Source organism: Saccostrea echinata, unplaced genomic scaffold (assembly GCF_033153115.1).
Source record: "Saccostrea echinata isolate AGI-Se365-2 ecotype Australia unplaced genomic scaffold, CSIRO_AGI_Sech_v1 ptg000009l, whole genome shotgun sequence".
Taxonomy (NCBI): Eukaryota; Metazoa; Mollusca; class Bivalvia; order Ostreida; family Ostreidae; genus Saccostrea; species Saccostrea echinata.
In genome coordinates, this window is record NW_026889758.1 from 40192550 (window position 1) to 40214310 (window position 21761).

The 21761-nt window shown below is 32.5% G+C and overlaps 1 protein-coding gene across 1 annotated transcript; it reads right to left on the reverse strand.

Annotated features, from left to right (window-relative positions):
• Window positions 1-1317: 1317 nt before the first annotated feature.
• On the reverse strand, window positions 1318-18654 carry LOC133182375 (leucine-rich repeat-containing protein 74A-like). The gene is made up of 14 exons (XM_061317202.1): window positions 18583-18654; window positions 17401-17489; window positions 16860-17032; window positions 13214-13321; window positions 12611-12704; window positions 12116-12165; window positions 11547-11628; window positions 8958-9043; window positions 8560-8754; window positions 7299-7391; window positions 7031-7151; window positions 3196-3368; window positions 1771-1859; window positions 1318-1495 (listed from the first exon to the last, which is right to left on the reverse strand). The coding sequence occupies exons 1-14, from the start codon at window positions 18651-18653 to the stop codon at window positions 1477-1479; spliced, it is 1443 nt and encodes a 480-aa protein (XP_061173186.1). The 5' UTR covers window position 18654; the 3' UTR covers window positions 1318-1476.
• Window positions 18655-21761: the final 3107 nt, after the last annotated feature.

The window sequence follows — 21761 nt, forward strand, 5'->3', positions numbered from 1 at the left end:
ATGCGTTGACATGGTCACAGAACGTTTGCATTTAATCAATCATTTCTCATGGTTATCTTTATTTCCGGAAAGCATCATGTCATAATGAAGATATCTGAATAAATTATTAAAAGTGAAATTATAAAGCATTTCTTTGCTTAGATGGGAAGAACAAAAGCATGTTTGCTTACAAATGTCATAAAGGAGTGTTTTATATTCATTGACAAAATACCCAGAGAGCCAATGGGTATCCTGCAGAACGAGATAAACAAATCCAACTTTGCGTATCATAAACATTGATGTCACTAAAATTGATTTGTTGTTTTTTATCCTGTGTTTACTGGGTGGAGGGATTGTGTGGTTGCCTTATATGTGCCACATGGCATGAAGAGGACTAAGTAAGTTATACCGATCAAGTGCTTCTGTGCTCTTTATTTACAAAGCTACAAACTTTCAGTAAGGAGCGTACTAGGAACGTATACTTAGTAATTACTAGACCGATTGTCTGTATCTGTGATACCGGTAATTCAGCATACCAATATCAGACGAGTTCAGTCACCAAGGACTCTTCCATTCCAAAACACATTGCGTATAAAAAAAAAAAGGTCAACGTCCCCCAGGATACACGGTCTTATTAACACAGGTAATACAGCACAACTACTGACTACAAAACGATGGAATTTTTATCAGTGACGTATTTCTGTTCGTGCTTTTCTAAATGATATGATCGATTTTCGAAATCCGACAACAACATAATGGATTAGTAGGGTGTAAAACGGCTAATGCTGCATCTAATGCACTGAACAAGATTTAGTGAATGTTCACAAGAGAAATAATACCATTCCCATACGGTTTCCTCTCCAGACTATAATCAGTGGAGTTTTCTTTCATTTTGTATAACTTCATGGATTATTTTACTATAGTATTTCATTTCTTGTGAACACAATTTTCATTATTTCATTTAATGTTCTTGTGAACCGAATTTTGAAGAAAACTTTTTTTTTTCAAATTTGCAACTTCATGCAAAAAAGAGAGGATATTTCTGTTTTGTTCGTGAATGCATGCAAGGTGCCTTGAAATCTTATTTCATTCAGATATCGGATTTACCAACAATATCAGTCAATTTTCAGAAAATTTTCTACTTGGATTAAGTTACAATTTGAGCCAGGGGAATTTTTGCCCAAAAGTGTGTTTTAATGGGCTTAGGTTTGATCACTATCATACAGATTTCTTGTATCAAGTAGTTGCAGTTTCGAGGATTCATCCAATAAGATTACTTTTGGATTAATTATTATATAAAAAGTAGCATTCTGAAAGAAATTCAAAATGCCCTGTCCATCACGTGTTCCCAAATTAAGCGTTTAATATCAATAAAAATAGCTTATACGTGCATTACTTGGTACATAAAGAGGTATTCTGATGGTAATACAATGTAATATCAAATGCGTCCCTGTTTGGCTTCATTTTTCACTTGTATTTAATGATCCCTTATTCTCCTTACTTGCTCTTAAAGATGCTGTAAAAGAGGCATTAAAACAAGATTAAAGAAAGGCTTATTGGAATATATGAAATTATTTTTGTTTAAGTATTGCAGTATGAAAATCCACATGAAAAGATAGACATTTTATTGCTATATCTATTTCGTCTAAATCACAAAAAATGTCAGTTTATTTTTAAGATCTTGACGTTACGAATATCAACTCATAACCCTAATTCATTCCTACAATGTCTGTCAAGAGTCTTTAAAATGTTGATTTTGAACTCTAAGGCGGAAATCCGCTCTAATCATACCTGTAATTTATTAGGTTTTCAGGTGCAATGGCGTCTAGGAGATCTACTAGTGTTGACATCTGGGATTCTTGGATTTCAAGACCACAGCTCTGCATATTTTGAACATTTTGTTTATGAATCACAAGAACATATATTTAATATAAAAATAATGCAAATTATTACGTTTATTTTACAAAACAGATATTTTGGTAACTACTTCAAGAGGATTTGCAATGTGCATGAATGCGACAAAAAATCAGGTGACATATATATCCTTATTTGTCCATGATGATATATGAAATAATCAAGATGATATATCGTACGCGTAATATTCTTTGCCCTTTGGAAAATCTCAGACCTATTTTGATCAACACTTTATTTTTAATTAATAGGATAAAAGGGAAAGGTATGACATGGCCTGATATACAAAGAAAAAATACTCTTTCCTGTGTATCATACCAAAACTTTTCTTTTGACATACCAGTTTAACAGAGTTCAGTGAAAATACTCTCTAACAGTCAATCCGGTGTGTTATAATTGAAGTTTGCAAACAAATTCTTCGAACGGAAGTGAAAAGACAAGTAAGGAATATGGTTGAAACAATACATGTCTATACTTAAAGTAAATCAAGCATTTCAATCCTTAAACTTTCATTTGAGTTTAAAGTGCCTGCTTCTCGCAAATAAGCACCAATTCAAGGGCTTAAAGGTCTCAGAGAAAATCAGGTATGAAAGAGGGTTACGTTAAAGTTGCCATTAAGTTATTTAAATGTTAATAAATAAAGGTTAATTTAAAGTTGTCATTTTTTTTTCAGAGCCATACTACTGCTTTTGTTTAACAATTTCCATTCTTTACTTCTTTCCTTATACTATGTCATATATTATAAGATAAAGAGCTAGGTTCACTTTATGCATAAAATGGCCCTGTAGATATACCAATTTATTGACTAACACCCTGTGTACCATTTCCAACATTAATATAAAGTAGACTCTAAATGCTCTCAGTTTATATAGCAGAATTTCCCTTGAAGAGTCCAGGCATTCGAAAACAGGTTGTCTGAAATTGCAATGTTATTGAATTTTGCAGAAAACAGGTGTTTCTGAGAACCTTCAGCAAAGAATCAAAATATGAACACCCCTCGATCCAAAAACTAAAATATGTTTTATAATCTTCATTAACAGTTCTTTTATAAAATATTTACATATTTTGGATCGGAGGTTGTGCTGTATACGAAATTTTGAAAAATGGCATCACATTTTGGAAGAAATATTCAGGATATGTGAATAATGACGCTATTCATGACGTCATTTACAGTAGATATTCATTCAACAAGTGTTCAAGTATTATCTATTGCTTTGTCGACTAAAACTATACAGTTTTGAATTTTCAGAAATTCACAGGGCCAAAAAAGGCCCTAAGTGGCTCTTGCTCTTTAAGAAAATGTACCTGTAAGCCTTGAATAAATTCTTGAATTGTCACAGAACCCATCTTCTTCCTGTCTAAGTTGATAAACATATCTCCAAGTTTAATGTCCTTTTCGTGACTGTACTGCTTGATTACTTGAAGAATATTTGAAGGGGTTATATCAGCAATGTGGACTCCGAACATTTGTTCCTTTGCTTAAAATAAATGTACAAATAAAAATATAGCATTTTCCCCTGATTTTTTTTTCAAATAAGGAAAACAGAAACGCTTTATCATAATTTACAAATATATGAAATATGGAGATAACGAACAGTAATCAATCTCAAAAGTCCATTGAAACAATACAAATCGGTCGCAGATTAAACACGGACCTCTAAAAGCCTCAGAGGTGGGGTCAGGTGTCTTAGAGAAGTAAGCATCCCGTGTCGACCCGTCACACTCGCCGTGTGTGCTCCTTGTCATGATCCGGTAAACGTAAAAATCTGTAGACAATTCAGTTGTAAATAATGGGCTAAAAATTAGTATGAAAAACGTCAGTTAACATTCAACTTAATGATAGATTGTATTTGCTGACAAGGTCATTGTATCAACCATAAAACCTGCAAAATGTTGACTTCAAAGGAGACTGTTGATATCCTTGTTTCATGAACTTGTTTGTCAATAGCTTGTCTCGTATTAGAAACTGTTTCTACGTAGAGCATGCTCTTGCGTATCAAATCAACTGGGAGACATAAACTCCATATGGAGGTGATAGGGGTATATTGCTACATAAATAAAGGAAGTTGACGATAGGAAAGTTAAAGTCATCACGTTTATCTTAATATTTGTTTAGCATTAACGTCTTCTTCTAGCAAAATATCCAAATATGAAACAGATGTTTCAGACTCCGTGGTATCTTTTATTTTAAGTTCAGTGGGATATATCGAGTCGGCATAGAAGTAGCTATTGTTAATTGATAATACGTCGTAGATATATCTCAATGTCGAGTTGAAGGTCTGGCACATCAAGTGTTTTCTTCTCATGTAGAAGTTTTTGAAAAAAAAAATTCTTTATATGAATATAAAAATAGGCCTGCTAATAAAGCAACGCAATTAGTATTTAGGGAAATTCCGACGGATTGTTGGAGGACTAGATCTCCAAATACTACATAGATATTGTCAATCAGAAACTCAAGCATGTTTTTAATATCAACTTCGGAGTACTTGTATGTATAATCATAATTAATTTTTTTTTTAACAAAATAATGTTGCAAATGACCAATGACAAGTAAATTTACGAGTTCCCTTTTTTACTGTAAAAGAAACTCTCTGTCAGAAAGCCTGGACTTAAATTTATCGCAAGGAATGGATGTACTGTGTTAAATAGTCGTACGTTTTGATGTTATTTAATTTACTAAAATTTTGTGATTTCAATTTTTTCTAAAAGTTCCTTGGAGTTTTCAAATATCCACATCTGATTTACACCACTTCTCGATTTTTTTGTTGCACCGTACTAGTGAACTTTATCCTTTATTGCTGTTAATATTTTAGTGAGGAGTTAAGAAAGAGGCTTGGTAGAACATTTACTGAAGCCCGCTATGTATCTTTGTTTGTAAGGATTTTTATGGAGTTTAGGAATCCAGTATAAGTATGGTCATTCACATTCAATTTGATTGTTGGGAATATTAAAAATATTTAAAACTGACATATGAGTTTGAAGAATTTCCTCCTTAGAAAGGGAGCTATGGGTATACGTCGGATTTCCACTTAAAGGATTAAATCCCAGCTTACCTAAAATACAATTCAAATTGTGAGACTTACAAACAAAGCCTATGTTGTTACCTGCTTTATCAGCTGGGACCAGTACATACTGATCGTGTAGTCGTTTAATTCTTTTTTTCATATCTGAATTAGTGAACACAGAAGGATAGATGGTTTTCACATTGCCCCTAAGTCGCTTAAAGAGGTTCACTCCTGAGCTTTTGAGCATATTTTTGTCGTGTCCTATATTTAAAAAATTCTGCATAATGTTTTAGTTTTTACAATAAATTTGGATTCTACAATCCCAATTAAACTATATTCAGTTAAAATCCCATAATTAAATTCCATACCAAAAGCATTACGTGAGGAACTATATTTTGTGGCGGAAGTTTTTTTTTTAGAAGAAAACGATCTTTTTTTTTCTTTCGAGGTATTTGAAGTATTGAAGTTTGGATTCCTATTTTTCCATGCAGCCTGCACACAAAGTTTTCTGTGCCGTGAACTATTTTGTGCTGGTCCTAAATTATATATTAAATAAACTGTTATGAATTCTATCATCATATTTGACAAATATAGCAAATATATTGTGAAACTCAAGAAAAAAAATTGACCCAATTTAAGCCTAGAATTAATACTACATGTATTTTAGTAATATCTAAACATTAACATCACAGACCCCCACTTTTAGATTTTATTTTCTGAATATATAAGATACTTTTAACCATTCTTCTTCAATTCAGTAAAATGTAATTACTTTCAAATGATTTTTTTGCTTGTTAAATTTTTAATGCCAGAAAAATGACATTTCTGAGTGCAGAAAGGTCAAAAAATTGACCATGCGAAATAATTTGAAACGTTTTTGTTGTCACAAATTTTAATGTGTCTATTCAAGATGAAATAAGACTGTTTTTGTTCCCATATATTATTTGAATAAAAAGAAGTATTTAAAGTATTGTTAAGTTTGGATTCCTATTTTTCCATGCAGCCTGCACACAAAGTTTTCTGTGCCGTGAACTATTTTGTGCTGGTCCTAAATTAAAAACTTTAAAAATTATTTTTTTGTGTTAGACGTAATTACAGTGCAAAATGTTCATGCTTAATGCTCCGTAGCGCCAAAATAAATACAATGACCCCCATTTTTGTTTTGATTTTTAAATAAGCTATGTGTGTAGATTCTAAAAATATACTTAATAAAAAATTCTCACTACTTTTGATGGCAGGATCCAAACTACTTAATGCGCCATTTCAACATCCATCTTATACTTGTAATGTAATTTTTAAAAAAGTAACATTTGTTGTCCGTTGGACAAGTGAATATTTTAGTTAATGTTGAGCCCTGGTAAACAATTATTCATCATTAAATTAATCGTTAAGAATAGAAAATAATTATATTTTAACATGTTTTAAAAACACTCCTGGTTTACACATTTCTTTCTCGTCTCGAAAATTATTTACCGGTATGTTTTAAACAATAATCATTTACATATTTATAAACACATGCATTTAAATTGATAACTGATAACACACCCTACTCTTTGATGTATTATAAGTTGAACATGCCTTTTCCTTGTAAAACTTTACGTTTGCTACAGGATTTACTGACTTTTTCTCATGAAATAATTTCATGGAATCTTGTATAATACGGACTGATCACTTCTACAACCTCGCAATTGGGATTTCTAGCCAATGCTCTCGAAATACAAAAGGCGCCATTCTCTTCCTAATTTCCTGTGCGGTGTAGTCATTAGTCTACTGAAAGCCTATGCATTCATTAGTAACACATGAGAAAATAACCATTGACTATAGTGAGAAATAGATTACTACAGCTTCTCTTGCCAATTGATTGGCTGGTAAATTTCCCACACACACTTTTAATAACCCAGAAACAAGGAACGGCTCACGGCGGTTTTTCTCTCACGGGGATAGAACATTGTGTAAATTAGGGAAGTATGTCGGTACAATTTTTTTTCAATTGAAGCTCTTGGAAATAGCTTGCTTCCGAAACCAAATCTATTAACTGCGCTGTTGCATGACTATAGTAGGATGTACATCTACATCTGTCGTACCGTTCATGTATTTGTGGTTTTTATAATTGATTGCGTTTGCGTTGCAGTTACCTTTTTTGGGTTTGACTTTGATTACGTAATCACTTAGAACAACACCATGTGTAACCTGGAGCTCTTTGGTTTCCTCCAGAACTTGCTTCAATTCTCTGAACTCCTTGTCAACTTCTATGCCCTAGAAATTAAGAAAAACAAAACAATCAGATTCTGTATGCATGTAGGTATAGGGAGGAGGTACAAACCTTCAAAAACATGAAAAAATCTCAATATTAAAATGAGGTTAACAATTCTACCTGTTTATTATCGTATGTAACATACTTACTGACAGATCTAACTGCGTAATCACACAGTGCTCGCAGGCCACCCCCTTTAGGATGTCTTTGGCTCCTTCAACCCCAAAAGGATTGTGCCCTATCTAAATAGAGCTGTACATGTATACATGTGTATCGTTAATCAAGCGGCAGAATGCTTTATTTTCTTGACAAATCATGTAAAATTTACGATTTTATTAAACATTTTTTTTTATTCAAAGAAGCACGTATAGTCTGTCATTGCTTGTGTCTTGTGTTGTTTGTTCGAGGATTTTGCTAATAAGAAGCGAAAGAACAGGGGATTAAATCCATGAGCCACTTGTTAAGGAAAATTATAAAATACGGATCTATGACAATTTTACTTTTAACCTTAATTTAGAACCTAATTTACATAAAAATAACTGTTTGAAGCTGGCAAAGACATTGAAATCTTGTTAGTCAATTAAACACAAGTTGAGTAAAACAAAATTTTGTCTATTTCTTGAACCATAACGTTTTTCCATTGCAAGGTGGAGTCGTGGATCTTTGTCTATCTCTTGGACTTTAACTTATTCTATTGCAAGCTGGAGTCATGGATCACTGTCTATATTTCTTGTCTTGGACTTTAGTCTGTTGCAAACAGAAGTCAAGAATCAGTGTCTGTTTCTTGAACATTAACTTATTCTTTTCGAGCTGGAATCATGAATCAATGTCTGTTTCTTGGACATTAACTTATTCTATTGCAAGGATCAGTCAAGGATCAATGTCTGTTTCTTGGACATTAACTTACTGAAAAGTATTCTACTGCAAGCTGAAGTAAAAAGTTACTATTCGCTCAAAAGGTAATACACATAAAAGAGCCGTCGTAATAGACCTGATGGTTCTAGGCATTTCTATATGAGTTTACCTCTCTAATAAACAAATTTATTATTCAGTTAAAAAAAAACTTTTTTCCTATCAATGAATATCTTCTATGGTTTGTGATCAAAATGACCCTTAAGTATGACAAAGGACAAAGATTACAAGAATGGAACTAATGATTTTTCATTTACATTGTACTACGAACGTTTTTAATAATGTTTGGGTTCAAGATAAGAAGAATTGGAGTAAGAAACGTGGTCTATTTATTATGTAAAAAAATTAATATAGGGTGTCTTCAACCAGCTGCAATTTATTTCTTTTTAATGCGTATTTGAATATTATTTGTGTGTCTAGTGCTATACTGGTTTATTTTAAAATGTATTCGCGTAATTTTTTTAAGTAAAACAGCTAAATGATAATGAATTAGATTACCCTTAGAGTTCGCAGAGCATCGTTCTGATCCAGTGCCTTGCCGATCGCAGTTGCTCCTGTTCTAGAAATTCGGTTATAGCTTATATCCATCACGTAAAGCGTTATGCTTCTCTTTAAGATCTCTGCTACAGCGAGCGCCCCCTCGTCTCCAAAACCGTTCATGGACAAATTAATCTCTTTCAGTCTGCAATTGCTCTACAAGAAACATAAGTCATCTCTTAATTTCCTTGCATTTGGTACATCTAAACTAAGCTTGTTTAGAGGCATGAACAAGAAGTTGTAGAGAAAGCAGAGTTTATTTCGAGTGATTAATGAAATTTAAAAAAAAAAAGTTCAGAAAGTATTTAATTCTAATTTTTTGTCCATTTTGCAATCAAAGTATTTAGAAAAACGTTTACCCAGATCCCTTCACAAAGTTTAAGAGTGCTGCCTCGTCTAAAGAAGTTCCAGCTCAAGTCTAATTCTTCTATCGTCTCGTTCTCAGCTGAAATTAAATTTAACTTAAGTTATTCATTTTCCAATTTTTTTTAAATTTCATTTGATAAAAAGAACAGATGTAATAGAAATTTCATTGGGATATCTATCACAAAAGGATCTAAAATTATTTAAGGAAGGTTCTTCTCATATTTCTTATTTTTAAAAATTAAGGAAATTTTCATAGATTCAAGAAGACAATATCACTAAGTGATGGTATCGATTTGATTAAATTTGGCTGTTTTATTTTAGAAGCAACAAGGTCAGGTCAAGGTCATTATCTTTTTCCTTGACATTGAGAATTTTAAAAAACTACTGTTGCCAATCATGTTTACATCCCTGTTTTAAGATATTCCATACATGATTCACTTTCACTAAATATCAGTCTCATAAAGAATACTTTGCCATGCATTCATCTAAAGCGTTTTAGAGTAGAAAAGCTAGGATTTACCAAGAAAATATTTTTAATATCAAGAGAAATTTTCAAAAATACAGATACCTGAGCAGTTATTGATCAACAAAGATTGCAATGAGGTCTCCAAAGATAAGCTTATTTTTAAATATAAAAATTTAAATAATTACTAAGATTAAAAACAAAGGCCCCGGTGAAAAAATGTATTTCATTGGGGAAAATATTTAAGTACCGGTAGAATTTTTTTTAAACAAATAGATTTATTTATTTTTATGCCCCCGGATCGAAAGATCCCGGGGCTATATTGTTTTTGTCCTGTCTGTCTGTTTGTCTGTTTATCTGTTTGTCTGTTTATCTGTTTGTCTGTTGTCAACTTTAACCTTGCCCATAACTTTTGATTGGTTGGAGCTATGACTTTCGTATTTCACATGTGTATTCCTTGTGACATGACCTTTCTTTGGGTACCATCATATTTGACCTTTTGACCTTGACCTTGGAGTTTGACCCACTTTTGCAAAATTTTATGAGACTTTAACCTTGGCCATAACTTCTGAACAGTTGGTGCTTGGGGTTTCAAACTTCACATGTGTATTCTTTGTGACAAGGCCTTCCTTTGGATACCAACAACTTTGACCTTTTGACCTTGACCTCGGAGTTTGACCTACTTTTGAAAAACTTTAACCTTGGCCATAACTTTTGAACAGTTGGTGCTTGGGGTTTCGTACTTCACATATGTAATTCTTGTGACAAGACCTTCATTTGGACATCAACCACTATGACCTTTTGACCTTGACCTTGGAGTTTGACTTACTTTTGAAAAAACTTTAACCTTGGCCATAACTTTTGAATGGTTGGAGCTAGGGCTTTCATACTTCACATATGTAATCCTTGTGACAAGACTTTCCTTTGGACACCAACCACTATGACCTTTTGACCTTGACCTTGGAGTTTGACTTACTTTTGAAAAACTAACCTTGGCCATAACTTTTGAATGGTTGGAACTAGGGCTTTCATACTTCACATATGTAATCCTTGTGACAAGACTTTCCTTTGGACACCAACCACTATGACCTTTTGACCTTGACCTTGGAGTTTGACTTACTTTTGAAAAACTTTAACCTTGGTCATAATTTTTGAATGGTTGATGCTAGGGCTTTCATTCTTCATATATGTAATCCTTGTGACAAGACCTTCCCTTGGATACCAAACACTTTGACCCTTTGACCTTGACATAGGAGTTTGACCTACTTTCGAAAAACTTTAACCTTGGCCATAACTTTTGATTGGTTGGTGCTAGGGCTTTCATACTTTACATATGTAATCCTAGTGACAAGACCTTCCTTTGAATACCAACAACTTTGACCTTGACGTTTTACTTACTTTTAAAAAACTTTAACCTTCGCCATTACTTTTGAATGGTTGGAGCTAGGGCTTTCAATTTAACATTTTTTATCTTTTGGCCTGGATTTTGACTTCCATTTGAGAAACTTTAACCTTCGCCGTAAGCTGCCATACGGGGGTATCAGTGTTTCACAAACACATCTTGTTTTAATTTATTTTTATTGAATCAAGACAAAGGGAGACAGCACTTCAAGGACAGGTCAAAATAAAAAAAAAATAGGAGCACATTCAATTCAATTCTTGCTTATAATTATGATAAAACATTACTTATCGATTGTGCATTATGCACTGAAAACAATTGAAATGTATCAAAACTGATATTCATCAGTGACCACAACAAAGTAATTTCGGCATATTTATAAAGTTGAAACTAGCCCAGATGCCCTTGGTCCTGAATCAACGCACATTCTCGGCTTAAAAGCAATTTTTTATTAGCCTACCTTGGTTCAATTTCTATTGTTTGCCCATCACAATGATACGGCCAGGGTTTTTTCCAAGGGTCATAAAATTGAGACGAAACAGTTCAATAATCAATCATTTGTAAACGTATTAATGATATGTCACAACTGCAGTATGAATGTCAAATGAATCCAGTTCCCTTATTTCAGTTTTAATATTGTAACTTCTAAGAATAATTGTTAACATGAGTATTTTCAATATAATGCTAATGAAGAAGTAATTCTTTTATTCACTATGTTACCTATTGCTTGTCCGAGAACCACAGCAGCATTGTCAGAGAATTCATTATGACTCAAATTCACATATTTAAGTCTGCTGTTCTCCTGAAAATAGTATAGTTTATTTAATGATTAGAACCAGAATATGTGTCCCCGAATGATCTAGTATGCAGGAATATAATCAATCCATGATTAATACACTTCATTATTCAGTAATTTTTAAATTCACATGTTTTTCCAACAAGACACAATTAAAAGAAACAAGCACACGCGCGCACACTCAATGTATTTTTTGATAACATAATTTAGCATAGTGCACCCCAGGCAATTTCAACACTGTGCTCCCGCTGATTCATTTTTCTGACCCCCATGGCCATTCACCCATCTGAAATGACCTATAATGTAATGCTTAAACATAAGAATTGTTTTTCTAGCTTTGCGTGCTTTGGTCCTGTAAAACTATAGAGGATCTAGCTGGCTTGCAAATGTTAAGGCGTACTTTGGTCCTGTAAAACTATATAGAGGATCTAGCTTGCTTGCAAAAGAATGGTGGTGCATGTTAAAGTATTGCGTATTTGAGTATTTCACTTACACTAAAAGCCTCGAAAAAGTATCCAGCGTCGCGATCAGAAAACAAATTACCTACAAAAAGAAACACACACTGAAATGAGCCATCCTAAACACTATTTAGTACCTTACGATTATATGAGGATATAGTTTTAACCTAGGCTGCATAACTCAATATTTTATTTTAATTCTTTTATCTCATTTATTAAATCATGGTACATAAATTCTCCCAACATACAAAAAAATATATACATACAGGAACATTATACGTGCATATATCAAACTCTCAAATAGAACTACATGTATATAAATTATAATTAATCATGCATACTTTCTTTAGAACTCATTTTGTAAACAAATTTGCTAAGTTGCTTTTAGTTAAAAATATTTCAATTCAAATCAAATCAAAACAAATAGTTTGCTTCAATAATTGTAAATTATAATTCAAGTTTTTTAAAGATCTGAATTCGTATAAAGTATACGAGGAACTGTAGGCCTACATATATATGTATATACCTACCAGAGAGATTTATCCTTTTCAGAGTTGTATTACTAGTCAGCATGTTACATAAGGCCTTCGCTCCCTTGCTACTTAGTCTGTTTTCTGAGATATCCTAGGAGAAATTCCACAGATCAACACCGATCTAAGCTTTGTAATTGGCTTCAAATTAATAATAAACAAGTATTGATGCATTTAAAATAGTTACGCTTTCGTAAGACAGGTGTACGATGTAGCTTGAATATTGCTTTTTCCTGCTTAGAAATATCTATTTCGGCATTAAATAGCCTGACAACAGTATGCTGTTTATCAATAATGTGAGGTAAGGAGATGGCATAGTACTAATGGTCAGGGATTTGATTAAAAACTTCTTCTTAAACAACAAAATGCTAGAAAAAAGAGCGCGCTTGACAAAATTCACGCGTGATTTTTTTTTTCAGGCGATAAACTTTCCATATTAATTTTTCACTATGATTTTAGATGTTGATTTCCTCCTTTCATTTCTTGTGACTCTTCATTGAAATCTTGCTAGATGGTGGGTGGGTGAACATAAATTTATGTTGATATACGAAAAAATTCCAGTGACTTAGGTACATTTAATGGTCATTAATACATTATACAAACCAGATCTGTAATGTAACAGTTTTCTTTTAACATTCTGGCAATACTTTCGCCACCTTCTCCCTCCAGCCAATTATCCTGTAGGTCTAGCTTTACCACTGTTGTATTGTTCTGTTAGAAATGAGAAAAAATCACTCATATTTTTGGCATAATTATACATGTATGCGGAGCTATAACCTTCCTTTAAAAAATTATTAATCTGTCGTCTATCTAAGTTTAAGCACATAATTATATATGTATATAAGTGTATAGTAAAGTACATGTACATGTATATCCTCAGAAATTTTTGTCCAATTTTATTGCCTCCGACACATAAAAAAACAGTTACGCTCTGTTTTAAATTCATTTCACTTGCCCATTTCTTACAGTCAATAACCGAAAATATTACCGAACCGCAAATTTCTTTCAGTATGGTATCTTTTTTCCGAAGATTCTGTCATCAATTTTTACCACAGAAGACATGAATGTAGGAATTTTTTAAATGACACAGTACTGAAATTAAATTCTGTATTTCTTACGCAAGCCCATTAATTCAATATAACAAATTGTCGAATTTTTTTAAAACGAATTTAATTCGTGATAACAATTTTTTGAATTGGTTATAACGAATTAAATTCGTTTTATCCGTTAGGCCCCTATGACGACTTCAAAATTTTGTTATTACAGATTAAATTCGTTTAAACGAATTCTAAAATTTATCATTAAGAATTAAACGAATTCTAAAATTTGTTAAAACGAATTTAATTCCTTATAACAAATATTAGATTTCGTTTTTTAACAAAGAATGAATCTTCATAACACTGCTTTCTCGCCCCTTTTAAATGCAGAATTTTACTATAACATTGTCATATTATAGCTAAAATCTTCAAGCATAGTCTGTATAGATATTCATAAAAGATTTTTTGGGAGAGAGACTTTCAATATATACATGATATTGATTAAATAAAATCGTATACTTCACTGTAAAATCCCGGCTAAGCCATTACAGCTATGTAGGTCATTGTATTATTTGAATGAGAAGGCGGAGCGTCTATCAAGCGTGCGATTAGTTTGAATACATTAGTGTGTGTTCGAGATGTACTAAGTTTTATGAATAACTGACACGTAAAAACCCTCTTATTTCGTGCTAGAGACCGAGAAAATATAAGCATAGATTCTTAATTAAATTATCTGGCAGGCTTTTTTTCTGCTTAACTTACGAGTTATATTTGATTTACTAAAAATTCGTTAAAATTATTTTTTTATACATTAAATACATAATGGAATCTGTAAACAGCGCGTATAACGCAGGATACACTATTTTTCATACGTTAAAAAAATTAATCGGTTTAAGCTTATTACATTTATGTGTATAATTAGAATTTATTTCAGAGCATATATATAATTTTTAAATCCGAGTGCTACAACAAAAACACGTAGGCTGTTGAATTATGATAAAAACTACACTGTGTGTACAAAAAATAAATCGTTAAGAAAATGAAAATTAAAACGTCAGTTGAACGTCAGTATCATCGCTGGTGGATAATGAAACATCAGTGTCAGTGTACTTTGTACAGTCCAGATTGCATCGCTTTGAACAAAATCCTGTTTATTCATGCCAGACATCATTTAGGAATTCATAATTGTTGAAATCCACTCGTGTACTTTTTGATTTTAACAAACTCTCTCTCCGTAGTAAGATAAATGATAATTCACTTAAAGATATTTTTAACACCCCTTTTCATTCGATTGATTTTTTTTTCACTAAATACGTTGATCGGACATGTGAAAGGACCATACAAGTGCATTTTCTTGCTTTTAAACATTATGCTCTAAAAATACCTGCGAACATGGAATTTTTTACATGATCTAAAAAACAAAATGTTTGTGAGATTTTGTGCCGATGTAAAAAGTTTTAGCATTTGCAGAGTCGTCAGAAGAAACCTGAAGCTTCCCTCTATTCAAATTAGGGGTGCATTTTGTGCAAATGTATTCATCCAGTGACTTTTTATCTGATATACAGGTCTTTTTAGCGCTCCGTATTTCAATTTCTTTCCCTTAAGGTTTCTTCAATTGGAAGTATGCATTTGTGCACTTGTAACAAACAGTTTATTTTCTAACGATATGATGAACTAGTGTTTTTCAAATAACGGTCTATAAAATTAATGACAGTTTTAATTGGAATTTTTTTTATCTATCTTTCAAGAGTCAATGAACGTAGCGCTGATGTATATTTAGGAACAAAGGCAAATGTAATATATATATATATATATATATATATATATATATATATATATATATATATATATATATATATATATATATATATATATATATATATATATACCCACAGTAACTTAAATTTTATAATTCTGTATTTATGAGACACAGGCAGTAAGTGCAAGCTATAAGCTGCAGGCCTACAATATAAAATGATAGATACCGAAAATAAAATCAAACAAAATCGACTGATATAGCGTTTAATAACAAGTAAATCAAAAATCTTAACACATCTTAAATCAAAAAGAAGTTTTATCCCAGAATTTTAATTATCCATTTGAAAATGATTTGATCATCAATAGCTCGCAGACACCCGTACACGATGTCGCATAGGTGTGGTCAAAGCGCGAAAGTGAATAGATTTGAGTCACGTGTTCAGTGCTTTGTTTTTCATGAGGTCATATGCGGGTTGAAATTTGTAAACAAGGTGCCTTTACTATGGAGACAAGTACCCGTGATTTTGCACCTTTTTGGAAAATAATAAATGAGCGCAAGACTGTTTCAATTTCATTCATGAATGTAAATGACTAGTTTAACTCTTTACATTGACCGTATTTACGACAACTTGAAACATCCCTGCGCTCCTATAAAAAATTGGCTTGGAAAATGGGGGTGAGGCCTAAAGTCTATGAGAAATTGATGTAAACAACGTACCCCTGCTATAATAATCAAATAAATACCTAATTACAGTGCAAGGAAGTAAAAATTGAAATTGAAAATAATAAACTACAATGTTTGATGGAAAGATTGAGGCAAAAATATGTAGGAAATCTTTAATTTAATTATCAGGGGGCCAGATTTGGACGTTTAAACGATTCATTCTTTGACAATTCGTTATATCGAATTCAAAAAAAAATTTTGATAGGTCCTAAATGGGCTTCCGTATAAATGTGCTTCCGTTCAATAAAATAGAAAATATTTCCAGAGGTATATTTCTCACTGTGCACAGAACAAATGGTAAAAAAATGTGAAATTAATTCTTTCATATTTTAACGTTAAAATTACCATCAGAAAAGGGTTTATTTTGATATAGTTCAAACCTATTGAGTTCTTTCTCTTTTTGTATCTTTCTTATGGACTTACAATCACCGCGCAAAAATGTTTTGAATTTCAATAGACAACTGTCACGTAGTAAAGAATTTACCGGGTAGAAGTAAATATAAAATTGTTCGAACTTAACAGGACACCTGTAATTTTTTTTTCTTAACTGTCACCTGGTTAATTTACATCACACAACCGAAGAAAAACTGAAGAAAAGGTCATGAACAGAATATTCAATGTGTTATAGTTGGATCATGAATTGGACAGGATATTTTTTTCATATATATATTTACACGACCACGGAGCATTTTGTTAAACCACCGCGGAATTATATTAAATATGTGCATACCATGAGGGGGTATGAGATTGCTTTGGCCCCCGGACTTCCTATTCCATGGTGTCTTAGTGATAAAGTACTGTCTTGCATATGTCGGAGGAAATAAGAGGAGGGAACCACGCCCAGAGTTCTACACACAGAGAGATACTGATTACGACCCGTCACATCAAACTCCTCTTTTTCCTCTGAAATCAAATAATCAAACACAAAATAGGGTCAAACTAAAAACTTAACTCTCTCACGTTTTTGTTTTATACATGTAAATGAGTAAATTCCGTATTTTTTTTTCTATTTAAAACCAATCAAAATTATCTCGGCACAAATATTAGGTCCACTGCCGACTGCAAAATTAAGATATATTAATTAAAGTTATAAATCTGAAAATAATTATGTAATGTGATCTCCTCCACCAGATAAAAAAACAAAATAAATAAATAAATTAATTAATGGAAGAAGGAAATATTTTAATAATATGTAATTAGCTATTGCCAAATCACTTTTACGCCTGACAGGAGTATTTTGCAGGTCAGTATATGAGATATTTTTCCTATACCTTCTAACTCCAGATCAGTGTCTTGGTCCTCTCCTGTATCCTGGTTTTTCTGTCGTGGAGATCCAGACTTAATTTTCTCACTTATTTCACTGAAAAAGACACGTCTACAAATCTGTAAGCTTCATCATGATATTACATGTTACACTGCTTGACAGATGTCTTGCCATCTACGTGTAATGAATTAATTAATTCTACAGTAGTTCTGTGTCATGGTCTAAAATTTTACTTACTTTCATCACTTGAGATCAGCAAGAAGATTTAAAAAATAGAAGAGAATAAAATAATTTTTTAAAAAATAATCTTAATTACGACATGCATTTCAATATACATGTATAATGCAATATTTAAAAAAAATCTTTGACTTGTACAGAGATCTACATGTATGTACCAAGAGAGAATTCGTAAAATATAGTTTTTGGTTAATAGGAAGAATAATTCAATTTTTAACTCAATCATCCAACAAATGTTTTGGGAAGCGAGGGTAGGGGATCCTGAGTAAATGTACACTTGTATCTGTGAGCTTCGTATAAGCAAAGTTATGGATTGAACCACTATAAAAGAAATGTTGATAATATTAATCCATATGAAGAGAAACTTTGCATAATTTTGAAGTACATGTAGGCGTACAGTTGTATGTTATTTATTAATTTGCACGATGAAAGTTTTCCACGAATGCATTTTTCATGATGCCATAAAACGATAATGCATTGCAAAATCTAGAAAATATGACATTTCTTGGAATAGACATTAGAAAGTAATAATAAGTATGGAAATTTATCACACACGGTTTACCCTGAAGGATCCATAACTCATATAATATTTACCCCGGTAGGGGCTAGTTATGTGCGTCCTTCCAAAGTGTATCTGTGAATTTTACATAATTGCACGTATTCCGAGAGCTCGTCAAATTTTTTTGTGCCCCACCCCCACCCCCTTGAAAATCGTTGCTACAGGCCTGGGTCGGCCTGGCGCAATTTGTATGCTTTCTGGGGCATTCATTACATAGGTGGGACAAGCATTATTTTTTTTACTCAAACAATGCAAGCTAAAAAGGACATTCATATTTTTTCCCTGTAAAATTGTAACAAAAATCAATAAAAAGGTTTAACAAAAGTCAATTACAATACAAAGACCACAGTAGCCCGCGGACCCCCCCCCCCCATTTATTACTTTTTTTATTACCTGTCTGGAGTAGACGCAATCTCAATACTCTCTTCTTCGATAACAGTCATCCCTATTTCCGTTGACGACATTATCGCTGTGCTCGATATGATACGTCATCAGTGCAATTTGACGTTTGACGTCAAATGACGTCACAGTAACGTCCCTATTGAAAGCATTTTGTGAAAATACTAAAAAGAAAGGGGAAACAAGATGTGTTTGTGAAACACTAATCCCCTGATGGTAACACAATTCTGGAGTGGGACGTAGACTACAGTGCCAGTACTAGTTATGGCCAATGTTAAAGTTTTTCAAATAAAGGTCAAAGGTCACAGTCGAGGTCACATGATCAAAAATTTCTGTACCAATGGAAAGGTCTTGTCATAATGAACACTCATGTCAAGTATTAAAGCCTTACCCTTGACAGCGCAATAGATTAAAGTTGACAACAGACAGACAGACAAACAGACAGCTAAACGTTAACAGACAAACATACAGACAGGACAAAAACAATATACCCCCGTGATCTTTTGATTCGGGGGCATAAAAACTCGATAAAACTAAACTTATTTAAGAAATCAGCTTTTTATTTTAAACTTTTTTCAGTTTTCTGTAATCTATAAAACTGGACAACTTCTATTTTATTCATCATAGTTACACAGCACATGTATGTAGTACTCCTTTGAGTAACATTCTATTTTTTTTTTTTTTAGCATCTTTAAAACTGAAAATCGAAATAGCATAGGAAACTATACTTTTTCTATTTGTTGGCAAACAAAATTTGGAGATTAAATGATATTCAGGGACCAAAAAGAAAAAAAAAAATCATTTTTCTTATTCTTTCTATTCAGCAATAGGGCATTCGTCTTGTAATTTTTACAAGGTTGCTTTTTCCATCAGTCACACTGACCTAATAAATATTCTGAATTGCTGCGACAGAAATTAATAAAATATACAGAATAAATTTTAAAATAAAATGTTCGATTGATTCCTTAAACTGGACATTGATTTATAGATTGTAGCAATGTATTTTCACATTGCTTTTTTGCCTGTTTAAGTACAATGTTTAATTATAAATTTAAAAATTAATAAAGATGGGTAAGAATGATATTTTATTAAGATTTAAATAGATTTTGATTTCAAATTCAGACAGACGGTAAATAGTAATATTCAATACAATTCCCCCATACTTTGCGATTATATAGATCATTATATTAATAAAATAGCGATTAAAAACGTGCTCGTTTTATTGATTATGAATTTTCAAACTGTTTACTGCGACATCAGAGGAAATCCATTTACATATTACTTATTGATGTTCGAAAAGAGCGTACTGGCCGCAGGTACGTGTACATTGGGTGTTTGTAACAAAAGTGAATGCAATTTTTTTTAAAGAGAGCAAAGAGTTAAAAACGAATCAATATTGTAATTGAATGGAAATTCTTTTAGCAAACAAATTCTGTTTATTCGGTTCGGTCAACTTGTGTATTTTTATTGAATTCATATTTAATTTGCGTTCGGCTTAGGCCTTAAACTAATTAAAGAGCTTTTAAAGTTGTATAAAACATTCATTATCATTGATTTTCTTTCAATTGTGCAACGAGCAGAAATTGACATTATCCGTGGACCATATATAAGCAACAAACAGTTTTTGGACTTATTGTTGTAAGTGACGAACAGATATCAACATTATCTGTGTACTATCTAAACATGTAGATTAGAGCAGCTTACAGTTTTGGATTTATTGTTAAACGTTGTAAATGACGAGCAGAAATTGACATTATCTGTGAACCATATATATGTAGACTGCAGCAACATACAGTTTTTGACTTATTGTTGTAAACGACAATTGCACGTTTGAGCTGTGAAGGAAATTACAGAGGATATTGGAGCATAGAAATGTCGACAGAGCGAATGACAAGCCGACAGGACATAATTCGAGAAAGAAACATAGCAACATGTGACTTAGCGATGCTTCTTGAGAGGAGAGGAAAACGTCAAATCGAAAAATCTCTACGACGATTGGAATTCGATGCGACATCTGCGTATGGAAAGCATGTTCGACGAATCAAGTTATTGGAGAAGGAACACAAGGAAAAGTTGTCAAACGAGACAGTCTCTAGAATGGAGAAATATTTCAAAACAAAATTTCAACCAATAGTGGGAAAACGCGAAAATCATAAAGAAGTAAATTCACCGCATCCTTGCAATAGATCATTGGATATTAGTTCACAATCGAAACTCGACATTTGTTCTGGCAAAAAATGCTTGCAATTTCCGTGTCGCAGAGAACAGACATACCACTTTATGTTTGTCACACCGCATTCCATGAAAGAAACGCGCGAATTTATCTGGCGCCAAAATACGACATTGAGTGCACGGAATTGTGAAAATGACCAAGGAGAGGAGGATTCGCGCCCATCCACTCCAGTTTCTTATAAAGGAAGCATGCATTTAGATGAGACAAAATTTTTGAATGAAAACCCGGAAAATTTTCCATCTAAATGGAATTTCACTTCACAGATCGATGTTATGATCAAAAACTGCAATCTTACTAAAAAAGAGATGTTCCTGAAAGCAACAGTTCAAAGCAAGAAAAGCGCTGTTCCAAAGAAAATTGATTCAAGTGTTAAATATGGGAAGCCATCGCCATGGCGGATATTGTTACGCCCCGTCCGACCGAGACAAAGTGATCTTGGGAGGACTTCCGGTAGAAAGATTTTAGCATTTTGAGGACTATATAGTGTTATATGAGATTTACTCAGATGTCCATTTGGGTTGAATTCTTTCCTGTTATTTTTAAAGGCATTCAGACTACAATTTATCTGTGTCAAAATAAAACAAATTATAATGTATTTTTGTAAGTAGGGTGTAATTCAGATGAAAATCATGCACACAATTAACAGTCATAACACCAAATTATATTTTAATAAAAAATTGTGGGAAGACAATACTATAAATAGAGAAACTTTTATTTTGTGATTTCAAGTGAAGACTTTTTGAAGAAAGGCATAGGTACATTTAATTTTTTCTTCATCGACAAAAATAATAATTAAGGTCACACGTCACGTTCCTCAAAAATATATAACTTTTCCCAAGAATTTCAAATTAAAATATTGCTACTTTAAGAAGTTTCCTCACTAAAAATTGGGGTACAAACAGGCATTTGTGCAAGATTCAGGAGGATGTTATTCCTCTAT

Excerpts from the sequence above, each read along its gene's own strand:
- LOC133182375 (XM_061317202.1), bottom strand. The coding sequence starts at position 18,653 with ATGTCGTCAACGGAAATAGGGATGACTGTTATCGAAGAAGAGAGTATT. Across the intron at positions 17,490-18,582 it reads ATTGCGTCTACTCCAGACAG|TGAAATAAGTGAGAAAATTA; the intron begins GTAATAAAAAAA and ends TGTCTTTTTCAG. Across the intron at positions 7,392-8,559 it reads ATGCTCTGCGAACTCTAAGG|ATAGGGCACAATCCTTTTGG; the intron begins GTAATCTAATTC and ends AGCTCTATTTAG.